Source organism: Dermacentor silvarum, chromosome 1 (assembly GCF_013339745.2).
Source record: "Dermacentor silvarum isolate Dsil-2018 chromosome 1, BIME_Dsil_1.4, whole genome shotgun sequence".
NCBI classification, from domain to species: Eukaryota; Metazoa; Arthropoda; class Arachnida; order Ixodida; family Ixodidae; genus Dermacentor; species Dermacentor silvarum.
Window position 1 is genome coordinate 407,255,920 of NC_051154.1, and position 26,330 is coordinate 407,282,249.

Here is a 26,330-nt window from a genome sequence, read left to right on the forward strand (position 1 = left end):
AGGGAGCTCTTATGGAGAGCTTTGGGAATTAATTTTTTGCTTTTTATGGGAATATATAGGAGAATGTCTGGGAGTTCCTCTTCACACCTTTAAGGAGCTTTGTTTTAGTTAGGGAGTTTTAAACGAATGTTTTGGGAGTACTTTTTAGCCCCTTTTGCTTTTACAGGAAGCTCTGGGAGTTTATTAGGCTCCTTTTGGGAATTTTATGAGGCTGAAGGGAGTTTTTTTGTATCTGTGTTTAGTAGAATGGGCCCTTTGAGGAGCTCCGAGATGTATGACAAAGCAATAAAGTGTCTGGAAATTTATTGTAATTCCACAACCAAATGTGCCAGCATGATAGTAAAATCAGCAATTGTTGGCATAGTGAAAGTGAATTGATTCAATAAATTGGATATAAACAAGCAAACAAGTATGACACAGAATTCAAGCATTTGACAAGCTTCAGTACACTTATAAATCCACAAGTGCAGCCAAGACCAAAAGTGAGTAGCTCAAGACCACAACTTGAGCGATTCGGCAATCCTTGTATCTGTTTGCTATCTGATTTATATCTACATACAACTTACTCCCACATACTATGCTCGCATGTAACATGCACCTGCAAAGAAAAAAAGAAGCCAAGGGCGAACACCCCACTCTGAATCAATTTCCTTGGCAATGTGCAATACCTGAAATACAAACTACCCAACTAGTGAACATGACAAAAGCTCACAGCAAGATGGTCACAATGTAGTGATGTCTCAGGCTGAGGTTAACAATCCAACAAGGGGACTAGTAGACAACTCCAGCTGACAACGATGCATATGTAGATGTCACTACATAGGTGCTTGTTGCGATGCCACCTGACCCTAGTTGGCATCAAAGAGGTTCATTAAAGATTGGCACATACACAAGTTGGTGTCAAAGAGGTTCATTGAAGACTTGCATATGCCCGTGCAGTGGCCCCAGCGGCACATAACCAGTGGCCTCAGTGGTGCTAACCTATTGCAGCCCCAGGGGCACATACCGATTTTGCACAAATATAAGGAGTTTTTTCAAAATTTCTGGCCTCAAAATGTGCCTTGCGTTATATAACCAACACTGGCACAAAGACCAACACCAATGTCAGCAATCTGAGTGGTCTGAGGAAACTCCCCTATTTCTTCCACACACCTTCCTTCCCAACTAAACCATCATGTTGAGCATTTCAACTTACCTCACCCTACTCTATGCAACCCTGCTTATTCTCCTAGATATCCATGGAGTGGGGAAAAGTGAACTATATAAATGCTGCCAAGGAAAACAGTTGTTGCCCTAGCAAAGACAACTCCCCCTGTTGAAAACAATTTACCACCTCATAGAACACCTGTTTCACCACTGCTAATCACCTTCAGCTGTATATTGCATATCACAAAAAGCAACAATTCAACTATAATATTGCTTTTATACTGAAACATGAAAATTTCTATAGGATGTCAAACATTTAACACATGAACCTTTAGCAGTGCCCATAAGTGTGAAATTCTCTCATAGGCGAAGCGGGCAACACTTTACCACCAAGACTGTACACATATACCCAGGCAGCACGACAGCACTGGGCCAAGCATGGTCCAATGCTCGCAGAAATTGGTACGAACTTTGGCCCAATCCTGGCATCATGGCAAAGTGCAACCCGATCCAAGGTTCACCCACTGTTCGAGCAAGATTGGCCGTACAGTTTGCCGTTGTAGAATCCAATGTAGTTCAAGCATAGAGCCAGTGCACAGCCATCCTGTATCCAGTCTTTCAAGAACGTCCAGTGCTCAGCCATTCTGTATCCAACATGTTTCAAGAACATCCAGTGCTCAGCCATTCTGTATCCAACGTGTTTCAAGAATACCCAGTGCTCAGCCATTCTGTATCCATGTTTCAAGAATACCCAGTGCATAGCCGTTTTGTACCCAATGAGTTTCAAGAATATCCGGTGCGCAGCCATTTTGCATCCAGTGTGTTTCAAGCATAGCCTGTACTTAGCCATTCTGTTGCTTGTATGCTAGCTTACTGCCTATACAATTAGTAGCGAAGAAAATGTGATGGAAATAAGTGCGGGAAGGACACTTCCTGCAGACACACGCAAAGCGTAAACGAAAATATAATTTATTTAGTATACTATTTACAGTACTATTTTACTATTTACAATACAATTCTTGAACTGATGCAGGCATCAGTAGGGGTGCTCAGCTCCAGGGGCAGCAGCAGGAGGAGGGGCAGGGGCAGCAGGGGCTGCAGCAGGGGAAGGAGCAGGGGCAGTAGCAGCCGGACAGGAGGGGCCGACGGTGGACTTGCCAGGGACCTGAGGGCAAGGGTGGGGCAGGGAGAGGGCAGCAGTGGGCAGGCAATGATTCCTGCTCTGAAGGGAGGGATCATCGGGCTGCTCTGCTGCAAACGTTTCTGTGAAACGCCTCTTCCTGCCACCACCGCTGTCCACAGACCCTGGCAACCACTTAATGAAGTCCTGTGCTTGTGTCAGGTCGCCCCCCCCTTTCGCACAGATGACATCTGCACACAAACATGCAAAGACCACAATTCGTACATACAGCATGCACCGCAAAGATCACCCACAATAGAGCAGGCAAACACATTCAACAAAAGAAAACCTTCAAGAGACTTAGTGAAATAAGTTGCTAAGTCTTTAGCACACAGTTTATCTGACAGAATTTGCAACCGCAGCCAACCTTATTGAATCCGAATTTCACAGCATGCTCAGCGGCGAAATGCAGGATACGCAAAGTAATGCTGCGGATAATTAAATGCTATCGCCTTCCCCGCCATGAAAATTCTTGATCCATTTACAGGATCTACATCCCTGTTGCCTTCGTTGACATTCTTGTTTTTTCACCCTAACATAGCATTAACGTCATCAGTGATGATCACACCATGTATTTACTAACCGAGACATATTCAACTGTCTCATCCGCTGATGCTAAACGTGTAAGCTGCCTGGTGTGATGCAATTCATCGGCATGCTCGTCAAGCAATTCACCTAAGCTGCCATTGGTGCTAGTGCAGAGCACACTTTCGCAATTTCTGCAAGGGCAGTGGTGACTGAGTATGTGGCTTTCATTGTAAAAAATGAAATCAGCCAACAGGGACGCCCAAATTTCTTCGTTGTAGAAGTTGACAATTTATATGAAAGACACGATTTTGGCAAGGACAACCTCTTGTTATGCAAGCCATTTCGCTGTAGAGGAGTTCGGCTGTACACACAATACTTCAACAATGCAAAAGGATGACTTAGGAAGCTTTACCTGTGACTATCCGGCATAACTTCAAATTGATGAATGCCCTCTTCCCCTTCCTGCTATGAAGGCTGTAAAGCACTTGGACGGGGTGCGCCATTACAGCCTTCATGGCATACGATGCCACCTCGCGCAGTGACTTCCCTCCTATTTGCAGGAGGTGCTTGCGCTGCAAAAGACAAAAATTGCCAGAGATGTGGAAATGAGCATTGTATGCGGCAATGTTTTCAAGTTGAAAAATCTACCCAATACTACCAGAATATAATTTATTGCCAAGTGAAGTGAATTTTTAGCTGAGTGCAAAGCAAAACATTTTTGCTGGAAGAGGTTTGTGACGCATTGCCCTTTAATTGTAAATGTGCTCTACAACACCTTAGCGTTACTGGAATAAACACAAACACGAAGTGCATCAGGTCTTGTCGGTTCTGTGCATTTCATGTTTGTGTTTCATAACCCTTAGCACAGTAACTATGTTTCATAGTAACTACCTCTCCAAGCTTTCACTATCACTTGTAAGCGCACCAACTCTACTCCCATGCAAATTCCCAATGCATAATCAGGGGATGTGACATTAGAGTGCAGGAAAACCAGATCTACATACGTGTGGCACAAAACAGCTTAAAGGCATACCGACATGATATTTTCAGACCTTCACATTTTGCGTTAAAGCGACTGACAACCAGTTTTTAAAGACGTAGTTTTGTGGTAATCAAAAGTTAACCCTCAGCAATGTTTGCACCTGCAGCTTCGCAAATTGTGAAAGCAGCCTATCATTCTGCTTCACAGGAGTGAGTGCAACTGCAGTTAACTGCCTACATTTTGCCCTTTTCAACCACTTTTGAAGATATAAAGCTGGTACATAAGTTTGCATTGTCGTACAGACCTTCTTACATTTGTACAGCGTTTCTCCCCCAAATACACACCTACATCATGGCTGCCTGGCCCCCATTATCATTATTCTGTCGATAGACTTACGAAGCCAACTCATCAAAAACAAAGGCAGTGCCACTTTCACTACAAACGAAGGCTTATCAGGATATTGTAAGGTAAAAAAATAACATAAAAATGTGGACGGCATTTCAATACTAACAATAATACCATGAAACCCATACAATAATAGAAAGCCATGTGATAGGCCTCTTATTCATGGTAAATAAGGAACAGTATCCTGAAAGCGTAGGGAGACGTAGACACACCCCAAGTGCGGACTTTCAACTGGTAAGTTTATTGAGTGAACGAGTTCATGAACAGTTGAACTGCACATACACCTGGAAGGCAGTGAACAATTTATGACATGCACTCGTGGTTAGATCAGGTGATAATAAACAATAATGAATTAATAAAAATAAAAACCATCGCGCTGCTCCGCTGTCAACGATTTGCGTGGTCTAAAAAGGAAATTTCTTCTAAGAAGACTATTGCAGGCTGACTAATGCAACCTGGTCCTGCTTTCTGTATTCTATAGGCCTCGAAAATTTCATGCGTCAATTGGTCTGTGAGACGAAAAAGAATCTCGGTCCGAGAGAATTCTGCAGTGCACCCTCAGTCATGGCAATGCATTGCGAAATGCAAGGCGCAAACAGTGCATTTTGGTGCTCCCTGAGGCCCACGTTTACACACTGCCCCGATTGTCCCACGTACACTCGGCCACAGGTGAGGGGGATCCTGTACACGATTGCAGTGGCGCAAGGCAAACACACATGTTAGTGTGCCTTACAGGGCAGACGCTACCTACTTTCTTTCTGGCTGAAAAGAACAAAACAAATCTATGCCATGCCACGATCCCCCCCCCCTTCAACCTGTGCGAACGCTAGTGGATGTATGGTTAATGGCTTGCTTCTTGGTGCCGCATCTTTACTCTCCAAACTTTACTCTTCGCACAAGCTTTCCTTAAGACGCCAATAGCATGCTGTCTTGTGGAAAGTTAGTGCAAGAATTGAAGCATGCTATGGACACTAGCGTTCGCACAGGTTGAAACAAAAAAAATCGTGGCATGGCATAAATTTTTTTTTCAGCCAGAAAGTGGGTAGCATCTGCACAGCAGTTACAAAATGTGTGGAGAAAGGTGCCAATGCAAAAAAAGTCTGCCCTGTAAGGCACACTAATATGCATGTGCCTTGCGCCACTGCAATCGTGTACAGCAACCCCCTCACCTGTGGCCGAGTGTACGTGGGACAATCAGGGCGGTGTGTAAACGTGCGCCTCAGGGAGCACCAAAATGCACTGTTTGCGCCTCGCTTTTGGCAATTCGGGTGCACTGCAGAATTCTCTCAGACCGAGAATCTTTTTCGCCACACAGACCAATTGACTCATGAAATTTGCGAGGCCTATAGAATACAGAAAGCAGGACCAGGTTGCATTAGTCAGCCTACAATACTCTTCCAAGAAAGAGAAATTTCCTTTTTAGACCCCGCAAATCGTTGACAGCCGAGCAGTGTGATGTTTTTCTTTTAATTCATTCTTGTTTAGTATCACCTGATCTAACCACGAGTGCATGTCATGAATTGTTCACGGCCTTGCAAGTGCATGCACAGCTCAAGTGTTCATAAACGCGTTCATTCAATAAGTTTTCCAGTTGAAAGTCAGCACTTGTGGTGTGTCAAGTCTCCCTTCGTCTACGTTTTCAGTGCGCTGTTCCTTATTTACCATGAATCAATACCAAGTTGTTCCAGTTTGCCCTCCTCTTCAGGCCACTTATGCATCTTCATGTTTTTGCCATGTGGCGCGCCAAGGGTCATTTTTCGCAACTTTTGGGGAAGAATTAAAAATATAAATCCCCATTTACTGAGAAAAACATGGCTTATTTTAACCAGTAGGATAGGTCATTTTTGCACAAGCGGTTTTCTCAATTCATGTTCCGAGTAGTTGTCTGTCCCTTTACGTGAAGGTTCCGGACTCTAAAACCCCAGAAATATACTAGCAAACCCCAGAGTGCACTAAATACCTCATTTATACTAGTTTTTCTACAGCCAGGTTTCGTTTAGCTTTCTCCCTCTCATAACATCATGGCACAGAAGGCAACCACGTAAGACATCGGAAGGTTTGACACTTGCTTCGACTTGCTTGTCGAAAGGATGTTTTGGCTTCTACACAGAAGACTTGTTCACTGACTATTATTGATTTCATTTAGCTACAACAGGCATATGGCCAACGACTATGTCAGTGAACAAGGCTTCATGGGGAAGGCAGAGCATATAACCCCTTCAACAACACTATTTTGGTCTGCATTACATTCATTATGGGTTTAAACTGGGTGGGAAAAAGCCTGTCAAAAAACAAAACGGATGGCAACCAAGGTGAAAAAACATTAAACAATGCTATTTCCCCTTCACGGGGGCCATGTTCTCTCTATGGCCAGCATCTGTTTTTGCCATGAATGTTCAATGCAATGGTTCAAGCTTTTCGCAATTTGACCAACTTTCCCAACCCTTGTCATTGGCATGGAAAATGGGGCACCCCCATTACAATACCGTATTTACTCGCATAATGAACGCACTTTTTTCCTTTGAAAATATGCGCAAGTTGGGGGGGGGTGCGTTTATTATGCAGGGTAAAATTTTGAATGATTTGTTTTGACCGATTTGTTTGAAAGAAAGCCGCAATTTCGTCCGCAAGACGAACCATCGATTGCGATAGCAAATGCGCAGAGAGCTATACAAAGTAAGGTTAGTAGTTCTATCGCCCGTATAAACTTCCAAAGTAATTTAACCAGCATGGTGTCAGCGCGCACAGGCAAACATGAACCAATCACACTCGATGACCGCGGACACTCACAGTCGAAATGCTGGTGTGAGGAAGCGCTGCAGCAACAGCGAGCGAAGTGACCTTCATGCCATGTATCACTTCAACGCAAACTGAGCGGCGATAACGGAGTACGCTCAAAAGTATAAGCTGCCGTCGCACCTAGACTCAGCCTCCGACGCAGATCGTTTTCAAGACAGGGCACGCCCGGCCGTGCAATGTGCAGTTGCTGTGCCGCCTCCCTCCCCTCCCAACGGCGCCATGCACACGACGAAATACGGCGCGTTTCTTACCCGCTTTCTTCCCTCCAACGCGGGATAAAGCCGCGATCATTGGCGCCGACTTCAAAAATGCACCTGGAGTGTCCATATGATGCTACCGCAATAAAAGTAGGAGACACACGTACAATTCGGCGTCTGATACAATCGTACCCACTGAATGCCATATCGGACGCCGCATCGTACTGTGTCTCTCCTACTTTACGGCAGCAAGTTCAGGGTGTGTTTATTTCGCGGGAGAAAAAAAATTTTGAAATTTTGACGACGAAAGTTGGGGGGTGCGTTCATTATGCGAGCGTGTCCATTACATAAGTAAATAGGGTATTTCACTTATCCAATATGAAGGGCATAAATTCTCTTTCATAATGTAGAATAGTGGTAGATAAAACAAAGCACAGAAAAATCAGAGTACCCTAGTAAAAAATCCTATTTAAATTCAAACAGGGTTATACAGGTTTAAACGGGTTTTAACGGGGTCCTGTTTGGCAACATACAGGTGTAAACAGGACCCGTTTACACACAAACAGGTCTGAACGGGGTCCTGTTTGGCTTGCAAATAGGTTTAAACGGGACCCTCCCACACAGAAATAGGTCTAAACAGGGGCCCTGTTTAGCGAACAAACAGGTTCATACTGGGCACTGGCACCAAACAGGGGCCTTTTTGGCCCACAGGCAGGTTTCAACAGGAATCTCCGACACAGAAATGGGTCTAAACAGGGGACCCGTTTGGTAGTTAAACCAGTTAAACTGGCTCATACTGGTCCCACTGGCACCAAAAATGTCTACATGAAGCTGTCATGCTCGATTTAATGCTTGAACAGATTTACGGCAAAATTCGATTTCAAATTGGTACACACGAGCGAGCGCTCCGCAACACCCCAACGACAGCCGCTTCGCGTCGGCGCCGGGGCACAACCAACGGCGCTGCCAAACACAGAGAAAAAAAAAGGAAGAAAAGGTTAATAAATAACAAGAAAAAAAAAACAAATAAGCGGGATTTGAACCCGCGTAACGCAGATCCCAAAGCAAGCGTCGTAACCACTCGGCCACACAGCCCCGCAAGTGTAGCGATTGCTGTCTTCACTATTGAAAGGAACGTGGCTGGAACCCGCCGTATAAGACGCATAATATCGAAATACTACCACAGAACACCCATACAAACTACCACATACTACGCCGTCACGATACATGCGGTCACCAAAGGGCCGAAAGTGGGCAAAAGCACGAAAGCATGGTCGCTTTCGGTGCCCCCAGGAGGCGCTGCCACTGCCCCAGGGGCATGACCGTGCTGTTGCTGCCTGTTGCTGTGCGTGCGCGCTGCATTGAGGCAGGTCGATGTGGATGTTTAATCGTGTGTACGCTGTGCCGAGAGAAAATGTCGGGCCCCTTGTGTGCTTTGATGATCACCTAACCCCTGGGACCGCGTAACGTAGCTCTCAGTACCTTTCGCGTGGTTCGCCGATGTCGATTATCGTAGTTATGGCCCGCTTGCGCTTTCTTTGTTCCCGCCTCTGATAATATCGCATCGGATCACAGTGCACGGAAGAATTTGTTGAGCTATTACGTGCTGTAGTTCATCCGCAATTCAACAGTGTTTACGTCGGAAGGATCGTCGTGCAGTCGACGCCGCGACCTGACATGAAGGAGCGTTTGCCGACTACGCCTAGAAAGGTAAGTCCGGCGCTTGCGCGCAGTTTTGTAGTCAATGTTTCGTGAAGTGTGAATTGTTATACGGATCACGAGATGATTAGTAAAGCGACCACAATGATAAATGTGTTTTTCGAATGTTCGTTCATGTCGCAGTGCACATTTAGTGAACAGTCTCACAAAAAATGTCCTGGAACGTATTGGACGTTGCCAGGAGCTTTATCATGTATTTGCTTTCTGCGGTGATTGTTTGACCTGAATGGTAAAGAAAAAAATCAAGCAGGGAAAGTTACTGCTTGTGTACGTAATTTCTGTACAGGTATTTCTAGAAGTACAGCCTTCCGCATTTGTAACTATATTGCGCGAGCGTCGATCATGGGCCATTTTAGCGCCTTCAACGGTGATACTTAGCGAGACCGACAAAAGTAAGCAGAGGCGCATAAAGCACTCTCCAGCGCAAGCGTCATCTGCTAAGCTGCTATTCTCAGGACGACGCACACCCATTTCATAGTATGCTGGTGCAATATAGTTAAAAATGCGGGAGGCTGTACGTCAGCTAACGGCTGCGCGAGATGGTACTAGATTGTTGTGTCTGACGCATGGCCAGATTTTAGCTTGTATGCGAATTCTACTACATATAGTGTCGCCAGACAGGCTGTATTTCTTGTGTTGGGTGTCCTGTGTGTTTTCGTGTGCTTGTAAATGTTTATTTCAGAGAAGCCGAGATTACAACAGCCGTGTTTCTTTTTCATCGAATTTTTTTTTCTGCTGAAAAATAGGGCGTTTGTTCTTGGTAATTTCCAGTGCATCGTCCTTCGAGACAATGCTTTGTTCCACCGCATAAAGAAATTCGATTTTGGAACACTTTTCATGTGCTAAGGAATTTTCTTCGTAGTACAATTCACATTTCACTTCCTACAGATGTGCATTTGTGTGAAGCTTTTGATAGTAGATTTATGTTTGCTGCAGTTTCATTTCATGTTCAATAACCGTTTGTGGTGTAACAATCAGATGTTTGCACAACCAGATGCAGCTTCGTGTAGTTTGGTTGTGTGAGACTTTTCAGAATGTATCATGATCTTGTTAACTTGCAAGCTTGCAGTTTCAGCAGGGATTACAGTAAATTGAACATTTCTTATTGTTTAGGGATGTCAAGATTTCGTGAACCAGAGGCATCTCTACACCGCATAGGAACCTAAGACATTTCTGCAGCCGGAACAGCACGGCAAATCATCTGATCTGCATGCTGCGACAAGGTGTGTACAAAATGGTCCCTGCCACTTACACAAGCTGTAGGTTTTGTTGGTATAATTCATACCTGGGGTCAACTCTCCTGAATTTTTCGTATTTTTCGTGATCTCTAACGAGCATACCAGAGGGGGCACTTGCTTTAGGCCAGTGTGTTCAGATAAATTTCTTAAACATGCTAAATCGGCAGCAGCAAGAACACTGCAAAAGTGCTCTGGTGATATAAAACAGTGTTGTCAGTTCTGGTGTTTCAGTTCGCTGCTGCTTTGTGTGCTGTTAAATAATGGTTAATTATGTGTGTATCAATGCAACAGTGTGGGTGCTGAGAGGAAGCTTTAAAAAAATGTGTGCTACCTTGCCAATAAAAAATTTTTGTCTGCAGAATTTTTACAAAATATAAAGTTCACAGGTTGGCATGTATGACATAATGTACAGCACTGTTGCTATGAATATGCTATATTCATAACTTGCAGTTTCGGTCTACTTGAATCGCATAATTTGAATCTGGCCTACCTTCAGTTTAATCAATTCATTTAAGTAGCCTCCTCTGAGTTAAATGTAATTGGAGGTTATTGTAGAAATGCATGATGTGCTCCCTACTGACTGCATTGTGGCAATTTTTTTAGGGACCATCTTGTGAGGCATGCATATCCTTTCATGTCTTGCTATGATTTGCCCAACAAAAGCAGCAGGGCTTTGGTTCTTCTTCTTCTTTCTGGGGTTTACGTGCCAAAACCAGTTCTGATTATGAGGCACGCCGTAGTGGAGGGCTCCGGATTAATTTTACCTTTGTTATTGCGCATTCTTGTAGACTTCCGTTTCTCTCTCTTCTAACATGTGTGCATGCGCAAATTCTGTGTTCTTAAATATAGTTCTGTAAGTTGACCTAATTGTGTATTACATTTTTAAAAAATTTGGGGGGGAGCGGGGTATTGATTCCCATAATACTAGGGAGAACGGGACCTCAGACCAAAAGGCCACAAAAGGTGGCTTAAAGTGTTCGAAGCTCAGAATTTCACATTCTGTCTCCTAAAGCACTACCAGTATGAAACTGTTTCTAATTGCTTTGTTTTTATAAGCTAGCTGCCCGATTTGCAGCCACATTGTGAAAGAGTAGGTTTTTTTCTTCTTTTGTTTGAGTTCTTTTGTTGAATGTTCTCCTTTTTAGTTCAGAAATTTTTTCCTACCACCTCACGCAAAAGAGAGAGAGAGATAAATGAGATGCGAAAGGCAGGGAGGTTAACCGGAAGGTAAATATCCAGTTTGCTACCCTACACTGGAGAAGGGGTAAGGGGAGACAGAAAGATAAAGAAAAATGCACACACCTAGAGAGGGAGATAAAGAAAAGAAAAAAAAACACATACACACACACACAAAGGAACTCAGGAGCGTCACAGTCGTTCAAACAGGTCGCTTGACCGGAGGAACTTCAGTAGCGCCCTCGTCGCCTTCTGCTGTGAAGACCGTATCAGTCGGCATTCTAAAATCGTCTGCTCAGAAAGCGGCCGGTCGTCGAGGCGTGCCAACTCCGTTACGAGCCACTGTCTCTGGGAGCTGTAGCGGGGACAATGACACAGGATATGTTGGAGTGTTTCCTCGCTGCCGCAAGTATCACAGGCAGCACTGTCGGCCATTCCGATGCGACAAGCAAAAGCATTCGTAAAGGATACTCCAAGCCACAGTCGGCAGAGAGCAGTTGTCTCGATTCGAGGAAGTCCAGATGGAATGCGTAGTCGGAGGGATGGGTCCAGGCGGTGCAGTCGAGTATGTTGGAAACCAGGTGTGTTCCACATGGCTCGTGTGGAATCACGCGCGATTATGCGAAGCTTTGTTACTGCATCGGCTCTTGATAGCGGGATGGGTTCCTTCACAGCATTTTCGTGAGCCCTCCTCGCAGCTTCATCGGCCTGTTCGTTGCCCATGATGCCGCAGTGGCCTGGGAGCCACTGAAAAGTGATGTCATGTCCTTTTTCTGCCAGTTGGTGACAAAGGTGCCTTATTTCCAGCACAAGTTGGTCTTGTTGTCCACGACGTAGAGCGGATAGCAGACAATGCAGGGCGGCCTTTGAATCTGTAAATATGCTCCATCTTCGTGGTAAGTCTTCGTGAATTATGTGAAGTGCGCAGCGAAGTGCAGCAAGCTCCGCCGCAGTCGACGTTGTCTGGTGAGAAGTTTGAAACTGAAGGGTCACAGCTTTTGCGGGGAAGATTACAGCCCCTGTAGATCCGTCAAGAGTTGTCGAGCCATCAGTGTAAATGTGAAAATGGTCCTTGTATGTCTCGTGCAGCATGAGGAGAGATAGCTGCTTGAGAGCTGGGGACGAGAGTCCTGCTTTCGTTCGAATCCCTGGTACCGAGAGTCGAACTTGCGGACGAGCCAAACACCAAGGAGGTGATAGCAGTCTCTCGGCAGGCGTATAATCTCGAGGGAGGCAGTCACGGTACGCCGATATCGCCTGGCAAAAGGAGGCATTGGGTCGGTCATTCGGCAGAGTGGCGAGGTGATGGAAAGGGGAGCGGGCAATGTGCCTGATGTGTGCTCTGAGCACTTCCAATGTCATATGAGTTGTCACTGGGTAATCTTGAGCTATTGCAATTGTTTCCGTTGTCGATGTGCATCGTGGCAATCCAAGACAAACCCTTAGTGCCTGCGCCTGAGCACTTTCCATTGTGCGGATGTTGCTTCTGCAGGTATTGCTCAGTACAGGTAAGCTGTATCTCAGATATCCGAGAAACAGTGCCCTGTATAGTTGTAACATTGCGTGTACTGACGCTCCCCACGTTTTCCCTCCAAGAAACTTGAAAACGTGTGAAATGGCCATTAGGCGCTTCTTCAGGTAGGTCACATGGGGACTCCAGTTGAGGTCTCGATCAATGATCACCCCTAAGAATCTATGCATCCTGGTGTAACAGATGTTTTGCCCATTGATGGATATGGCGTAAGGCGTCATTGACTTCCGCGTAAACGCGACCAGCGCACATTTCTCAGGTGAAATCTGGAGGCCTTGCTCGCTGAGATACGCCGATATTGATGTCGCAGATTTTTGAAGTCTCGCGCGCACCTGAGGACGTGTTACACCTGACGTCCACACGCAGATGTCATCGGCATACATTGATATATGGACAGCATTTGGTATGCGTTCCACGAGACCGACAAGAACAAGGTTGAATAGTGTGGGACTCAAGACGCCACCTTGAGGAACACCACGGTATGTGCAGTGTAGAGACGTCGGACCGTACTCGGTCTGCACAAAGAATGACCTCATGTGTAAGTAGTTGCGGGTCCACCGGTACACGCGGCCACCAAGGCCAACCGATTCCAGAGCATCAAGTATGGCATCATGAGCAACATTGTCATAAGCTTCTTTTACGTCCAGAAACATAGCAACCGATAATCGTTTACATCTCTTTTGATGTTGGACGTAAGTGACCAGATCGATGACGTTATCGATGGAGGAGCGGAGACGTCGAAAGCCGGCCATAGCATTTGGATAAACTTGGTAGCGTTCCAGGTACCACTCTAATCTGGCAAGGATCATGCGTTCCATCACCTTCCCTACGCAACTTGCCAGCGCGATTGGGCGGTATGACGCGAGCTCGAGTGGTGACTTGCCAGGTTTGAGCAGTGGCACCAGGCGGCTTGTCTTCCATTCTTGAGGAACGTTTCCATCCTGCCAGGATTCATTGAATATATTGACACGTATACATGTTTATCTTTCACCGGCGCCCGCTTTCCACCGGCTAACAAATGTTAAACGTTATCGCCCGGCGCAGGACGCGCCTGTATCGGAAGTTTCTAGAACGTTATCGATGCTTCTTTCCATTGCCTGTTTTCACCGACGCTTCTGTTATCTGATTGCATGACTGAGGCGAATTGTCTAGAACTTTCTAGAAGACACGCGGGCATCAGGGATTAATCTAGAACCTTCGATGACTCAGGTATAAAAGCCGACGCGTTTCGCCGCTGATCAGATTTCCGACGATCGCCGACTGTGTTCGCCGCTATCGTTGTGCTTTGAGTGTACCTTGATTTTGTGGGCACAGGTTCGCCCAATAAACAACCAGTTTCGTCGTACAGTTTTACGACTGTTTTCTTCAGCGTCACTACTACGTGACATCTGGTGGAGGTGCTAGTGCGTTCATGCAGCGAACGCCCCCGCAAAGCCGCGATCCAAGCCCGAAACCGGAGGACGAGACCAACGTCACCAAGGACCAGCGAGCTAGCCGTAGGCAGCAAGGACTTCTGCCGGGGTACGGACTTCTTCCCGAGAAGACCACAGCGATCAAGGCCAAGTCAACGACCTCAATGGCAGCCCCAGCGTCCCCCATCCTGCTGCAACAACCTCGGGAGCCCCCGACCTTCCGTGGATCATCGGCTGAAGACCCTGAAACCTGGCTGGAGACATACGAGCGGACCGCGACGTTCAACAAATGGAGCGACGAAGACAAGCTACGCCATGTCTATTTTTCGTTGGATGACGCTGCTCGGACGTGGTTTGAGAACAGAGAGACCACCCTGGTTACGTGGGACCTTTTTCGTGAAAACTTCGTGAGGACCTTCACGAGTGTCGTACGAAAGGAGAGGGCAGAGGTTCTCTTAGAAACCAGAGTGCAGTTGCCGAACGAGAACATCGCGATCTTCACGGAGGAGGTGACTCGCCTCTTCCGCCACGCCGACCCCGACATGTCTGAAGAAAAGAAAGTTCGGTTCTTGATGCGGGGTGTCAAAGACCAACTATTCGCCGGATTGATGCGCAACCCGCCCAAGACTGTCGCCGAATTTCTTTCCGAGGCTACAACGATCGAGAAGACGCTTGAAATGCGCGTCAGGCAATACAACCGCCGTGCCCTGACCAACTACGCCGACGCTCAAGCGCTAGGCGCCGACGACCTGCGCGAGACCATCAGAGCGGTCGTTCGCGAGGAGCTGCATAAGCTCTTTCCCAGGTCGCAGCCTCACGTGGCATCTATCGCCGACGTCGTCAAAGACGAAGTTCAGCGCTCACTTGGAGTTCCCGATGTGCAGCCACAATCGCCGCAACCCCAGCCGGAAGCGCTGACCTACGCCGCCGTCGCCCGTCGTCAAGGCCCCCCTCCGCGCTCGCGCCAGGGCCCCGTAACGCCGCAGTTCCATCGTCCACCGCCGCCGCCGCCAGCACGCCCACCCGTCGCCCAGCGCAGCTACCAGAGGAAGACAGACATTTGGCGCGCCCCCGACCACCGCCCGCTCTGCTATCACTGCGGGGAAGCCGGCCATGTCTACCGCCGATGCCCATACCGCGAAATGGGCCTACGAGGGTTCCCCGTCAACGCGCCGCGTCCCGATCGAGGTGAACGACCGCGCGACATCGCCGACTACCTCGCCGGAGCCCAGTGGCAACCACGACGATCCTCACGCTCGCCGTCACCAGGCCGCTACATCTCGCCGCATCGCCGTCAGTACAACGGTCCCACCCGGGGCCGATCTCCCAGCCCTTACCCGGGAAACTAAAGGCAGCAACCGATGGAGGTGCGGTTGCTGTACGATGCAATGCCGAAGATCCTCCGACGCCGCCGACGACGACGATTCGCGATTCATCACGACGAGATATCAGCACGCCGCCTAGCAACAGCCTTGACAGCACTTCGCCGCCGAAAGAAGACCTTCCGACGCGACGTAGCAGCAGCAGAGCAAGCCGACGCAGCCGTGATCCGACGCCACGAATTAACCGCAACGCCAGACGCCGGTCTACCGATCTAGACGTGCTCATCGATGGCCATAACGTCACCGCTCTCGTCGACACTGGAGCCGACTATTCCGTCTTCAGTGGCCCGTTCGCCGCCAAGTTGAAGAAGGTGAAAACAGCCTGGCAAGGACCCGATATCCGGACAGCGGGAGGCCACCTAATAACGCCGACTGGAATCTGCACAGCGCGAGTCACGGTAAACAACTGCACTTACCCGGCGAGCTTCGTAATCCTGCAGCACTGCTCCAGGGATGTCATCCTAGGCATGGACTTTCTAAATCAACACGGTGCAGTCATCGACTTAAGGTCCAAGTCGATAACGCTTTCAACGCACAACGCGATACCACCGGATACAAGCATAAGTTACCATGCCTTGAATGTGCTTGAAGAACAAGTCACCGTTCCGCCTCGCTCCAGCGTAATGATTTCCGTCGGTACCGAAGTGCCTGCAGACATGGAGGGCGTCATCGAGGGCGATCATCACTTACTGCTCGACCGTGAAATTTGCGTCGCTAGAGGCATAGCTGAGCTACGTGCAGGGAAAGCAAGGGTGATGCTCACGAACTTCAGCCCCGAATACAAGCACATTAACAAAGGCACCACGGTCGCCTACATCGACGAAATAGTACAAGCCAGCAGTGCGTTCGCCTTCACGGATTCCAGTGCACCTGCAACGACGACTATTGTACCTGAACCAACTTTCGACGTCAATCACAACCTTCCCAGGCACAAGAAAGAACAACTAAAGGCTCTGCTCCTGCAATACGAGGACTGCTTCTCGTCGTCGTCAAACGTTCGACGACAAACCCCTGTCGCCAAGCACCGCATCATAACCGACGAAAATGTCCCGCCACTCCGTCAGAGCCCGTACCGAGTTTCGGCGCGCGAACGCGAGACCATAAGGCAACAAGTCGACGAAATGCTACGCGATGACATCATCCAGCCGTCCAAGAGTCCGTGGGCGTCCCCCGTGGTGTTAGTGAAGAAGAAGGATGGAACCCTACGTTTCTGCGTCGATTATCGTCGCCTCAACAAAATCACGAAGAAGGACGTATACCCCCTCCCACGGATTGACGACGCCTTGGATCGACTCTACAACGCAAAGTACTTTTCGTCGATGGACCTCAAAACCGGCTACTGGCAAATCGAAGTCGACGAGAGGGACCGGGAGAAGACTGCGTTTATAACACCAGACGGACTGTTCGAGTTCAAGGTCATGCCGTTTGGTCTTTGCTCGGCGCCTGCCACTTTCCAACGTGTCATGGATACAGTACTGGCAGGCTTGAAGTGGCAGACTTGCCTCGTCTATTTGGACGACGTCGTTGTGTTTGCCTCAAGCTTCGAGGAACACCTCCGGCGCCTTGAAACAGTTCTTCAAGCAATCAAGACCTCCGGACTCACGTTGAAGCCAGAAAAGTGCCGCTTCGCATATGAGGAGCTCTTGTTTTTGGGCCACGTCATCACCAAGTCAGGAGTGCGCCCCTACCCTCAGAAAACTGCGGCCATCTCCAACTTTCCGCCGCCCGCTGACAAGAAGGCAGTGCGTAGATTTCTTGGACTGTGCGCCTATTACAGGCGCTTCGTCAAGAATTTTTCACGGATCGCTGAGCCACTGACGTATCTCACGAAGGCCGACGTCGAGTTCAAGTGGGAGACGCCGCAAGTCGAAGCATTTGAAGAACTGAAGCGACGCCTGCAATCGCCGCCAATACTTGCGCATTTCTACGAAAATGCCGATACCGAAGTCCACACCGACGCAAGCAGCGTAGGACTCGGCGCCGTGCTTGTGCAGAGGACTAACGGACTAGAAAGGGTTGTAAGTTACGCTAGCCGGTCGCTATCGAAGGCGGAAGCAAATTATTCCACAACAGAAAAGGAGTGCCTCGCCATCATCTGGGCTACATCAAAGTTTCGCCCCTACATCTATGGCAGGCCCTTTAAAGTTGTAAGCGACCACCACGCCTTGTGTTGGCTAGCTAACTTGAAGGATCCTTCAGGTCGCCTCGCACGATGGAGCCTGAGACTTCAAGCGTTCGACATCACCGTCGTTTACAAATCCGGGCGAAAGCACACTGACGCCGATTGTTTGTCTCGCGCCCCCGTCGAACCGCCGCCACAAGACGACCAGGATGACGACACTTTCTTGGGACCCATCAGTGCCGACGAATTCGCCGAACAACAGCGAGCCGACCCGGAACTAAGGAGCCTTGTAGACTACCTGGAAGGCAAGACCGTCATTGTGCCGAAGGCGTTCAGGCGAGGATTGGCGTCGTTCTTCTTGCAAAACGACATTCTCCTAAAGAAGAACTTCTCGCCTCTCCGAGCCAACTACCTCCTCGTGGTACCCTCAGCATTGCGTCCAGAGGTTCTGCAAGCTCTCCATGACGACCCAACGGCTGGACATCTCGGTTTTTCCCGCACTCTCGCGAGGATACAAGAAAAATACTATTGGCCTCGCCTCTCTGCTGACGTCGCCAATTACGTAAGGACATGCCGAGACTGTCAGCGACGCAAAACACCGCCGACAAGGCCAGCCGGGCTTCTACAGCCGATCGAGCCACCTCGCCGACCGTTCCAGGAGATCGGGATGGACTTACTGGGGCCTTTTCCGACGTCGACGTCCGGGAATAAATGGATCATCGTAGCTACGGACTACCTCACCCGCTACGCCGAAACAAAAGCCTTGCCCAAAGGCAGTGCCGACGAGGTAGCCCGATTCTTCGTTGAGAACATCCTCCTGCGTCACGGTGCCCCGGAAGTCCTCATCACCGACAGAGGTACGGCCTTCACGGCTGAACTAACTCAAGCCATCCTACGCTACAGCCAGACAAGCCATCGCCGGACCACCGCCTACCACCCGCAGACGAATGGCCTCACCGAGCGCCTAAATAAGACCATCGCCGACATGCTGGCAATGTACGTCGACGTCGAACACAAGACGTGGGATGCCATCCTTCCGTACGTGACCTTCGCATACAACACGGCCATGCAAGAAACGACGCACATGGCGCCGTTCAACCTGGTCTACGGAAGGAAACCGGCAACGACGCTTGACGCCATGCTACCGGATGTCGCCCACGAAGAAAATCCCGACGTTGCCACCTATTTGCAGCGTGCCGAAGAAGGTCGACAGCTCGCCCGCCTGCGCATCAAGAACCAGCAGAGAACCGACAGCCGACACTACAATCTTCGACGACGCTACGTCGAGTACCAGCCCGGAGACCGTGTTTGGGTCTGGACTCCGATACGCCGACGAGGACTTAGCGAGAAACTCTTACGTCGCTATTTCGGACCATATAAGATCATCCGACGTATTGGTGCACTGGACTATGAGGTCGTGCCAGACGGCATTTCGCAATCACAGCGGCGCCGCGCACGACCCGAAGTCATCCATGTGGTGCGTCTTAAGCCTTTCTACGCCCGCTGACGAACTTAGGTACTTTGTTACTTTATTTTTTTTCTCTTTATTACGCGTGGTTTTGTTTACGCTTTCACATTTGTTTGTAGCATCGGGACGATGCTTTTTAAGGGGAGGGTATTGACACGTATACATGTTTATCTTTCACCGGCGCCCGCTTTCCACCGGCTAACAAATCTTAAACGTTATCGCCCGGCGCAGGACGCGCCTGTATCGGAAGTTTCTAGAACGTTATCGATGCTTCTTTCCATTGCCTGTTTTCACCGACGCTTCTGTTATCTGATTGCATGACTGAGGCGAATTGTCTAGAACTTTCTAGAAGACACGCGGGCATCAGGGATTAATCTAGAACCTTCGATGACTCAGGTATAAAAGCCGACGCGTTTCGCCGCTGATCAGATTTCCGACGATCGCCGACTGTGTTCGCCGCTATCGTTGTGCTTTGAGTGTACCTTGATTTTGTGGGCACAGGTTCGCCCAATAAACAACCAGTTTCGTCGTACACAGTTTTACGACTGTTTTCTTCAGCGTCACTACTACGTGACAATATACAGCAAGGCATTTCGCGCTCGCTCACCCAGGTGGCACAAGATGCGGTACGATATGCCATCTGGTCCAGGAGACGACGGCCGATTACACAAAGCAAGAGCCGCATCAAGCTCCTCGGTGGTGAAAGGCAAGTCCATGCGTGAGTCCCGTGTATGCGGCTCAATGCTATCCGTACCAAGGGGGCCTGTGTAGGTTGATTGACCTGCAATATTTCTGCAGAAATCTTCCGCTACCTCGATGTCCTCTCGACGTTGGAAAAGTGCCAAGGCTTTGAATGGCACGCGTTGTTCGGGAGACGTACGTAGGCCTCGCACGGTTCTCCATATGTGAGAAAGAGATTTTCGGGGGTCTAGGGATTCACAAAATTTTGCCCACCGTTGAGATTCCAGTTTGGCCATTCGGCGCTGGATTTTCTTTTGCGTGCGTCTGGCTATTCTGAGATCATGGATGGACTTAGTGCGTCGGTATCTTCGCTCGGCCCGCCGACGAATCGCACGGAGTCGCTCTAACTCCACGTCGGATTCGGAGAACCTTGGATTGCATTTCAGCGTGCACATCGCATTCTGTATTGCCTCCTTGATAGCATGCTGAAGGCCAGAAGGGAGACCGTTGCGACAAGCTTCTTCCATGCTGGTTTCGAATGTAGACCAGTCAATTCGCCGGATTGTGTTTGGCGAATGGCAGCTGGCCAAACCCTTGATCTTAAGGTAACTGGGGATATGATCACTCCCATGTGTCTCAATGTCTAAAAACCACTTTACACGAGTAGCCAAGCGACGTGACACAAAAGCCAAGTCTAAGCAACTGCTGTATGATGAGCCTCGTAAAAAGGTAGGGCTCCCATCATTAAGAAGGGACAGTCCATGGTCAGATGCGAATGAAGCCAATCGTCGGCCGGTTGCGTTAATTTTAGAGCTTCCCCAGATAGGATGGTGGGCGTTAAAGTCTCCTGTGATAATCCATGGACCAGGGGTTGCTGTCAAGATGTCTTCAAGTCTCTTGCTATCAAACCGGGTTGAAGGGGATAAGTAGGTACCCACCAGTGTAAAGGCTACCTTTTTCTTCTTAACAGTCAGGCAAACATACTGATTCTCATCATGAGGTGGCACTTGCTGAACGACGTAGGTAAGCTCCCGACGAATAAACACAACGACCTTGCTGCTTTCGCTGCAAGTTGAGGACATGATTGATTCGTAGCCGGATAGACGGATTGGGTTTGATAATTTCGGTTCACAGATTGCGATGATTGGGAAACGGTTAGAATGTACAAACTGACGAAAATCAGGCATCCGACATCTAAGTCCTCTGGCGTTCCACTGGATAATAGATGCCTCTTTGACCTCTTGGCGGAACGATTGGTGATTGCCATCCATGGTTCTACTCGAGGGCTGCTAGGACTGGGCTCAGCGCGTCCAGCACTTGCAGGCCACTTCGAGCGGCTGGGGTTGCAATACTTGTCAGTAGCTCTTTAATGACATTCATTAGGGACCACAGCATCGGTATGATCTGTCGGTCAACCCTTGGTACTTCATCCACCGAAGTGTGCGTGGAAGTAGACATCAGGCGGGGAGGCTCCTTGGCAGGCTGTGTGCGCGGAAGCGCAGGCCAGTCTTCCCCGGCTTTAGATTTGTCAGGCTCAATCCTCTTCGTGCTTGTATGTTTACTTGCACTCGAAGGTAGTGGGTTGGGTGCGTCCTGCGTATGATTAACACCACGTCTTGTACGCTTGCGTCGACGATTACGCCGGCGTCGTACAGTCTCAGCAGCTTCCCTATGGGATGAGCTGTCTCGGACCATTTGTTTAAGCACGGCAATTTCTCTCCGGATTTTCGGGCACTCTTTGGATGAGGCATCATGGGATCCATCGCAGTTATTGCACTTTAAATGTGTTGCGCGGCAAGCGTCCACAGTGTGCGACTCAGCGCAGCGTGGACAAACCGTACTCTTTGTACAGACGCCCTTGACATGGCCGATCTTCATACAGTTATGGCACTGAAGTGGCTTGGGCACGAATGGGCGAACAGCATGTCGGAAGTGGCCAACCTTGACATGCGAAGGAATGGAATCGCCCTTGAATATCAACTTCACGCAGCGGGAGTTGCCAAGGCGGAGCACATGTGTGATGATAACTCCTTCGGTCACTGGTTTGATGAGGATTGGCAGATCCGAGTTCGCTATGGCCAAATCAATCTCGTAAATGACGCCCGCCATGCTGGAGTCGTCCAATGGTACACGCGGTCGGACTTTGATGCCTCCCAAATCGGTTATTTTCCGAAGCTTGTCCAACGCGCTACAATTTGTCGCGTCCACAGCGAGAATATTCTTTCGCGTGTTTATTCGAACTTCCCTTATGTCATTCGGTGCCACCCCCTCGAGGAACATGGAGAGAGCTTTCCTGTTAAGCGTTCGGAGGCTGACGGAGGAGTCCTCGGGTACGAAGAGGACTGAGTGCGGCCAGCGTTCAATTTTTGTCTTTATTGTTAATGTCCTCGCTGGTGAAGACACCTTGAGAAACCTTCTTTTGGCTTTCCTGCTCATCACAGACTCAAAGCTGTCATCCGACGAGTCGTCGCCGGCGACCGAGTACAGTACGGTGTCCTCACTGGTGGTAGACCAGGAACCTCGTTTCCTCGACGAGCTCGCCATGGTTGACCTTTGGCCGGGTGTCACCGCAGTTGACTCCGCGTCCATAGCCACAAGGCAGCGAGCCTCGCTGATGACCTCGCTGGTGCTGGACCAGGCGCGTTGATTCCCCGGGGAGCTTGCCATAGCAGACCTCAGGCAGGGCGGGCCTGTGGAAGGCTCCGCGTCCGTTGCCACGAGGCAGGGAGCAGCGTCCCCGAAAAACGTGGAAAACTTGATCAAAATGCAAGGAACAGAGATAGAAGCGTTCTATCAAACAGGCACTTCGTCGTCGTCCCCCACCTCACGCAATACTCCCACTGGAGCCTATGAGGTATGTTTATAAATAAATAAGCAAATTCCTGAGGCATGCAACAAACCATGCAAATCAGTCCCTAAAAAGCCATAAAGAGGATCTATTATTTTCAGCAGCTGCCTCAGTCGTACTGTGCTCACTGGCGCACTGACAAAAACCATTGCAGCAGCAAAGCACTACTCTAAACATTTCCCTTTCAACATTTTTAACTCTCATATGCTGTCTTCTCCAAATCGTGTTGAGTGCATCTGGAATGTTTCGGCAATTGTTTTTACCTCAACCATTATGCAAAGCAATCATGCAAAGGTTCAGCTTGTTGACTGTTGCTTATTTATACCTAGCCTGATCTCTGGAGTTGACTGTATGCTTTCTTTTTTTGCATACCTGCCATGGTTGCTTAGTGGCTATGGTGTTGAGCTTCTAAGCACGAGGTCTCGGGATGAAATCGTGACCATGGCGGCTGCCTTTTCAATGGGGTGAAATGCGAAAACACCTGTGTACTTGGATTTAGGCGCACGTTAAAGAACCCCTGGTGGTCCAAATTATTCCGGAGTCCCTCACTACGGCGTGCTTCATGATCAGACTGGTTCTGGCATGTAAAACCCCATAATGTAATTTAAATTTTTTACACAAGAACTAAGGTGGCTTTATTGATGCCACCTTTTCACATTACTGCATAACCACAAGTTTGTCGAAATAATTGAACAAATGTCATCAGTATTCTGTAAAAGCAAACTTGTCTTGTACAGCAGCTCGAATAAGCCATTTTCAGTGCAATAGCAGGCTTAGGATGTTGCCAGAAAATTGTGTCGCATAAGGATGTGCTGCATCAGAAAGCACGTTTCTTGTTCATTGTATTTATTCTAGCATTATCTCATCTCTATGTTCCTTTCAATGATATTCACTGTGCACACATACTAAAGAGATAAGGAACATCCACAGTGCACGCATACCAAGGAAGTCACAGTCAGACAGAGAGCGATAGAGCACAGCACGCTTTCACTCTCTGTCTGTCGCTTATTTCCCTCACATGTGTTCATTGTGAGCACCACCAAAATGAAGTTACCGACTTGCCCAAGCTTCAACTCTTGTGCTTGGTGTTTTTTGTCTACAAAATGCCCATAAGCAAGTCATAGTGGTGGTGATTTTCGCATGTATGGAAAAGGCTTATTCAATTCCAGAACAGCTTCATTTGTTCTAGGCATAGTAAAGAACTTGCTAGTGTTTATTTTAAAGACTGAATTGGTAGGAAACTATTGTGGTATTCCTAATGGCACCCTTTTGCATTAAGTTTGTGCAGATGCTTGAAGCTTGTACTATGTTGATGAAAGTAGAGTTGAAGCTATAGAAGCATATTTGTCAAAATGTAGTGAATGCTTCCCAGTAGAAATCCGGAGTTATGCTTCTTGGGACACTTATTGGTTAGCCTTATCGGGTAATGCGATTAGCCTTATCGATGCTATAATGTTGCAGGGTCTGCAGGATGGCCAGCGTTACAAAAAAATTAACATCATTGTAAGAATACATGTTCTGCAATAATATTAGGATTGGCCCCCCCAAGTGACAACGTTTGCTTACACTATATCTGGGATAAACCAAGTTTACTCAGCCAGACAGCCATCCGTGCATGAGGGGGGGGCGGCAAAAAGGGGCTTTCGAGTAATCTTCTTCAAGTAGATGGCTCATACATCAGATCTTTCTTACTGTGCATGCTATGTTGCTCAAAGTCAAGTTAGCTATGGGTACAATGTCTACATTTTGTTACCGTTTATGCCTAATGAAGGTTGCTTTGTTCACAGTGTCACTTTCTATATTGTTTCTTTTATGGCACTAAGCTCACTTGTTTTAATGCTGCTATAGGTATGGCTCGGCCTGGTGATGAAGTGTAAGCAGAACATGCTATGCTGCGAATTGGTGCCAATCTTCACATCCGAGTTGTTCCCACGACAGTCAAGCACTACTGTGATTTGCTTCATTTGCAAGGTATATACTATGGTGAGCTTGCACCTCAATATTGGTATTGAAAAATATGTCAAGTAAAAGACACAAGAGTTGGCCTTTATGACAGATACACTCATGTTCTTTTTTTTAAAGAGCTCTTTTACCACTGTTCTTTATGGGCATGTTTTCAGAGGATGCTTATACTCCTTTATTACAAACTGCCATGGAGCTAGTTTGTGTGTTAAACTAACACTCTTTCACTAAGAAAAAGTCCAGTTTTTACTCGCACAGCGATATGGTGCCAAGGACGAAAGGGGTGGAATAGATCAATCTGAATGCATGTTGCTCACACAAATACAAAAAGGGCGCATGGCATGGCTAGCGCGAATTGTTTTACATTCATGATAAGCAGTCTCAATGTCTAATAATTCTATTGATAGGGAGCTAACACACTGGTTCCCCGTCATTTGAATAAGGAAAGATTCACATATCTCTGAAGCACTCTGGTCCTTATATTTTGCCACAATCAAGTGGTTTTTAAATATGGGTGCACATTGCACTGAGAGTAGTGCAATACTAATGTCAACTGACCCACACATCAAGTTTGCGTGGTTACGCAGCCTGTCATTTATACATTTGGCTTGTTTAGCCAATGTAGCATCTACTGCACAATAATAGTATGTGATAGACACTGCACCTGTGTACTCACATGCATTTTTTGCATTCTTTTTTTTTTCAAAGGTAGTGATGCATGCCTTTTCATTATTTATGTGCCTACACAACAAGCCAAGCTTGTTCTGGGCCGAGAAAGAATTCTAGGAAAAGCCTACGTGCTGCAACTTTTCTCGGAACGAAACTAGCTTGGCTCGTTGGGTTGGGTTAAATGGTTCGATGGGTTTTGGAGCCCATACGGGTTCTTTGCTCACACTAAGACACATAAGCTTGTAGGCTGTGCTTCTGTAATTTGTACAGCTCACTGACAGTGCAGGTGCGGGCCTCATCTTCACAAAGAAGCTGACTGACGGCACCTTCCACGGAGCAGGTGACTAGGGTTGAGTGAGGCACCAGTGTTGGTGTTTGTTCCCTTGTGCAAAACAGCAGCTTTAGGTTCATTGTAGTTGTAGGAAGACAAGTTACACATAACTTCCATGGTTTGAGTGGGCGCATTTCTCGTGGGGCATCAAGCTTTTTTTTTTTTGCAACTGTCTGCATGGGTGCTTCAGTAGCATTGGTGTGAAGTTGGCATAGAGTTGTGCATTCAAGATCTTCTGAACAATGACCTGCTGTAGTTAGCGCTGTGAAGATTGCATCGTCTACCAAGCCTTTGGTTTTCTGTTGGTGTACTTGTAATCGTGCTGTCAGTAATTTCTCGGCTTGCCGAATTATCTTGAGGCCCCACACTGACGCTATCTATGTCTTCAAGTGCAGACTTTTTAGGATAAGGTTCTTTGCTTTGCAAATGTGGTTGTAGGAAAGGTGGCACTTACAGGTGCCTATTCTAGACATTATTGAAACAAGCCAACGAGTCTTGGTTACGTCTTGTCCATAGTGTATAGCAGTTAGTCAAGGGTTGAGAAAATTGCTCTC

General features: G+C 48.0%; 1 protein-coding gene and 1 long non-coding RNA gene across 2 annotated transcripts in view; one reads left to right on the forward strand and one right to left on the reverse strand.

Moving 5' to 3' along the window:
• Positions 1–2,165: 2,165 nt before the first annotated feature.
• The window catches only part of LOC125942533 (uncharacterized), a 35,982-nt gene continuing 11,817 nt past the window's right edge, over positions 2,166–26,330 (reverse strand). The window contains exons 2-4 of the mRNA XM_049660718.1: positions 3,267–3,426; positions 2,281–2,517; positions 2,166–2,241 (exon numbers count right to left, since the gene is read on the reverse strand). Coding sequence (XP_049516675.1) covers positions 2,183–2,241; positions 2,281–2,517; positions 3,267–3,426 — 456 coding nt within the window. The 3' untranslated portion in view covers positions 2,166–2,182. The remainder of the gene's footprint in view (positions 2,242–2,280; positions 2,518–3,266; positions 3,427–26,330) is intronic.
• On the forward strand, positions 8,798–24,758 carry LOC125942536 (uncharacterized). Its single transcript, XR_007465191.1, has 3 exons — positions 8,798–8,947; positions 10,070–10,179; positions 24,663–24,758. It is a non-coding gene; the product is annotated as an uncharacterized LOC125942536 (long non-coding RNA).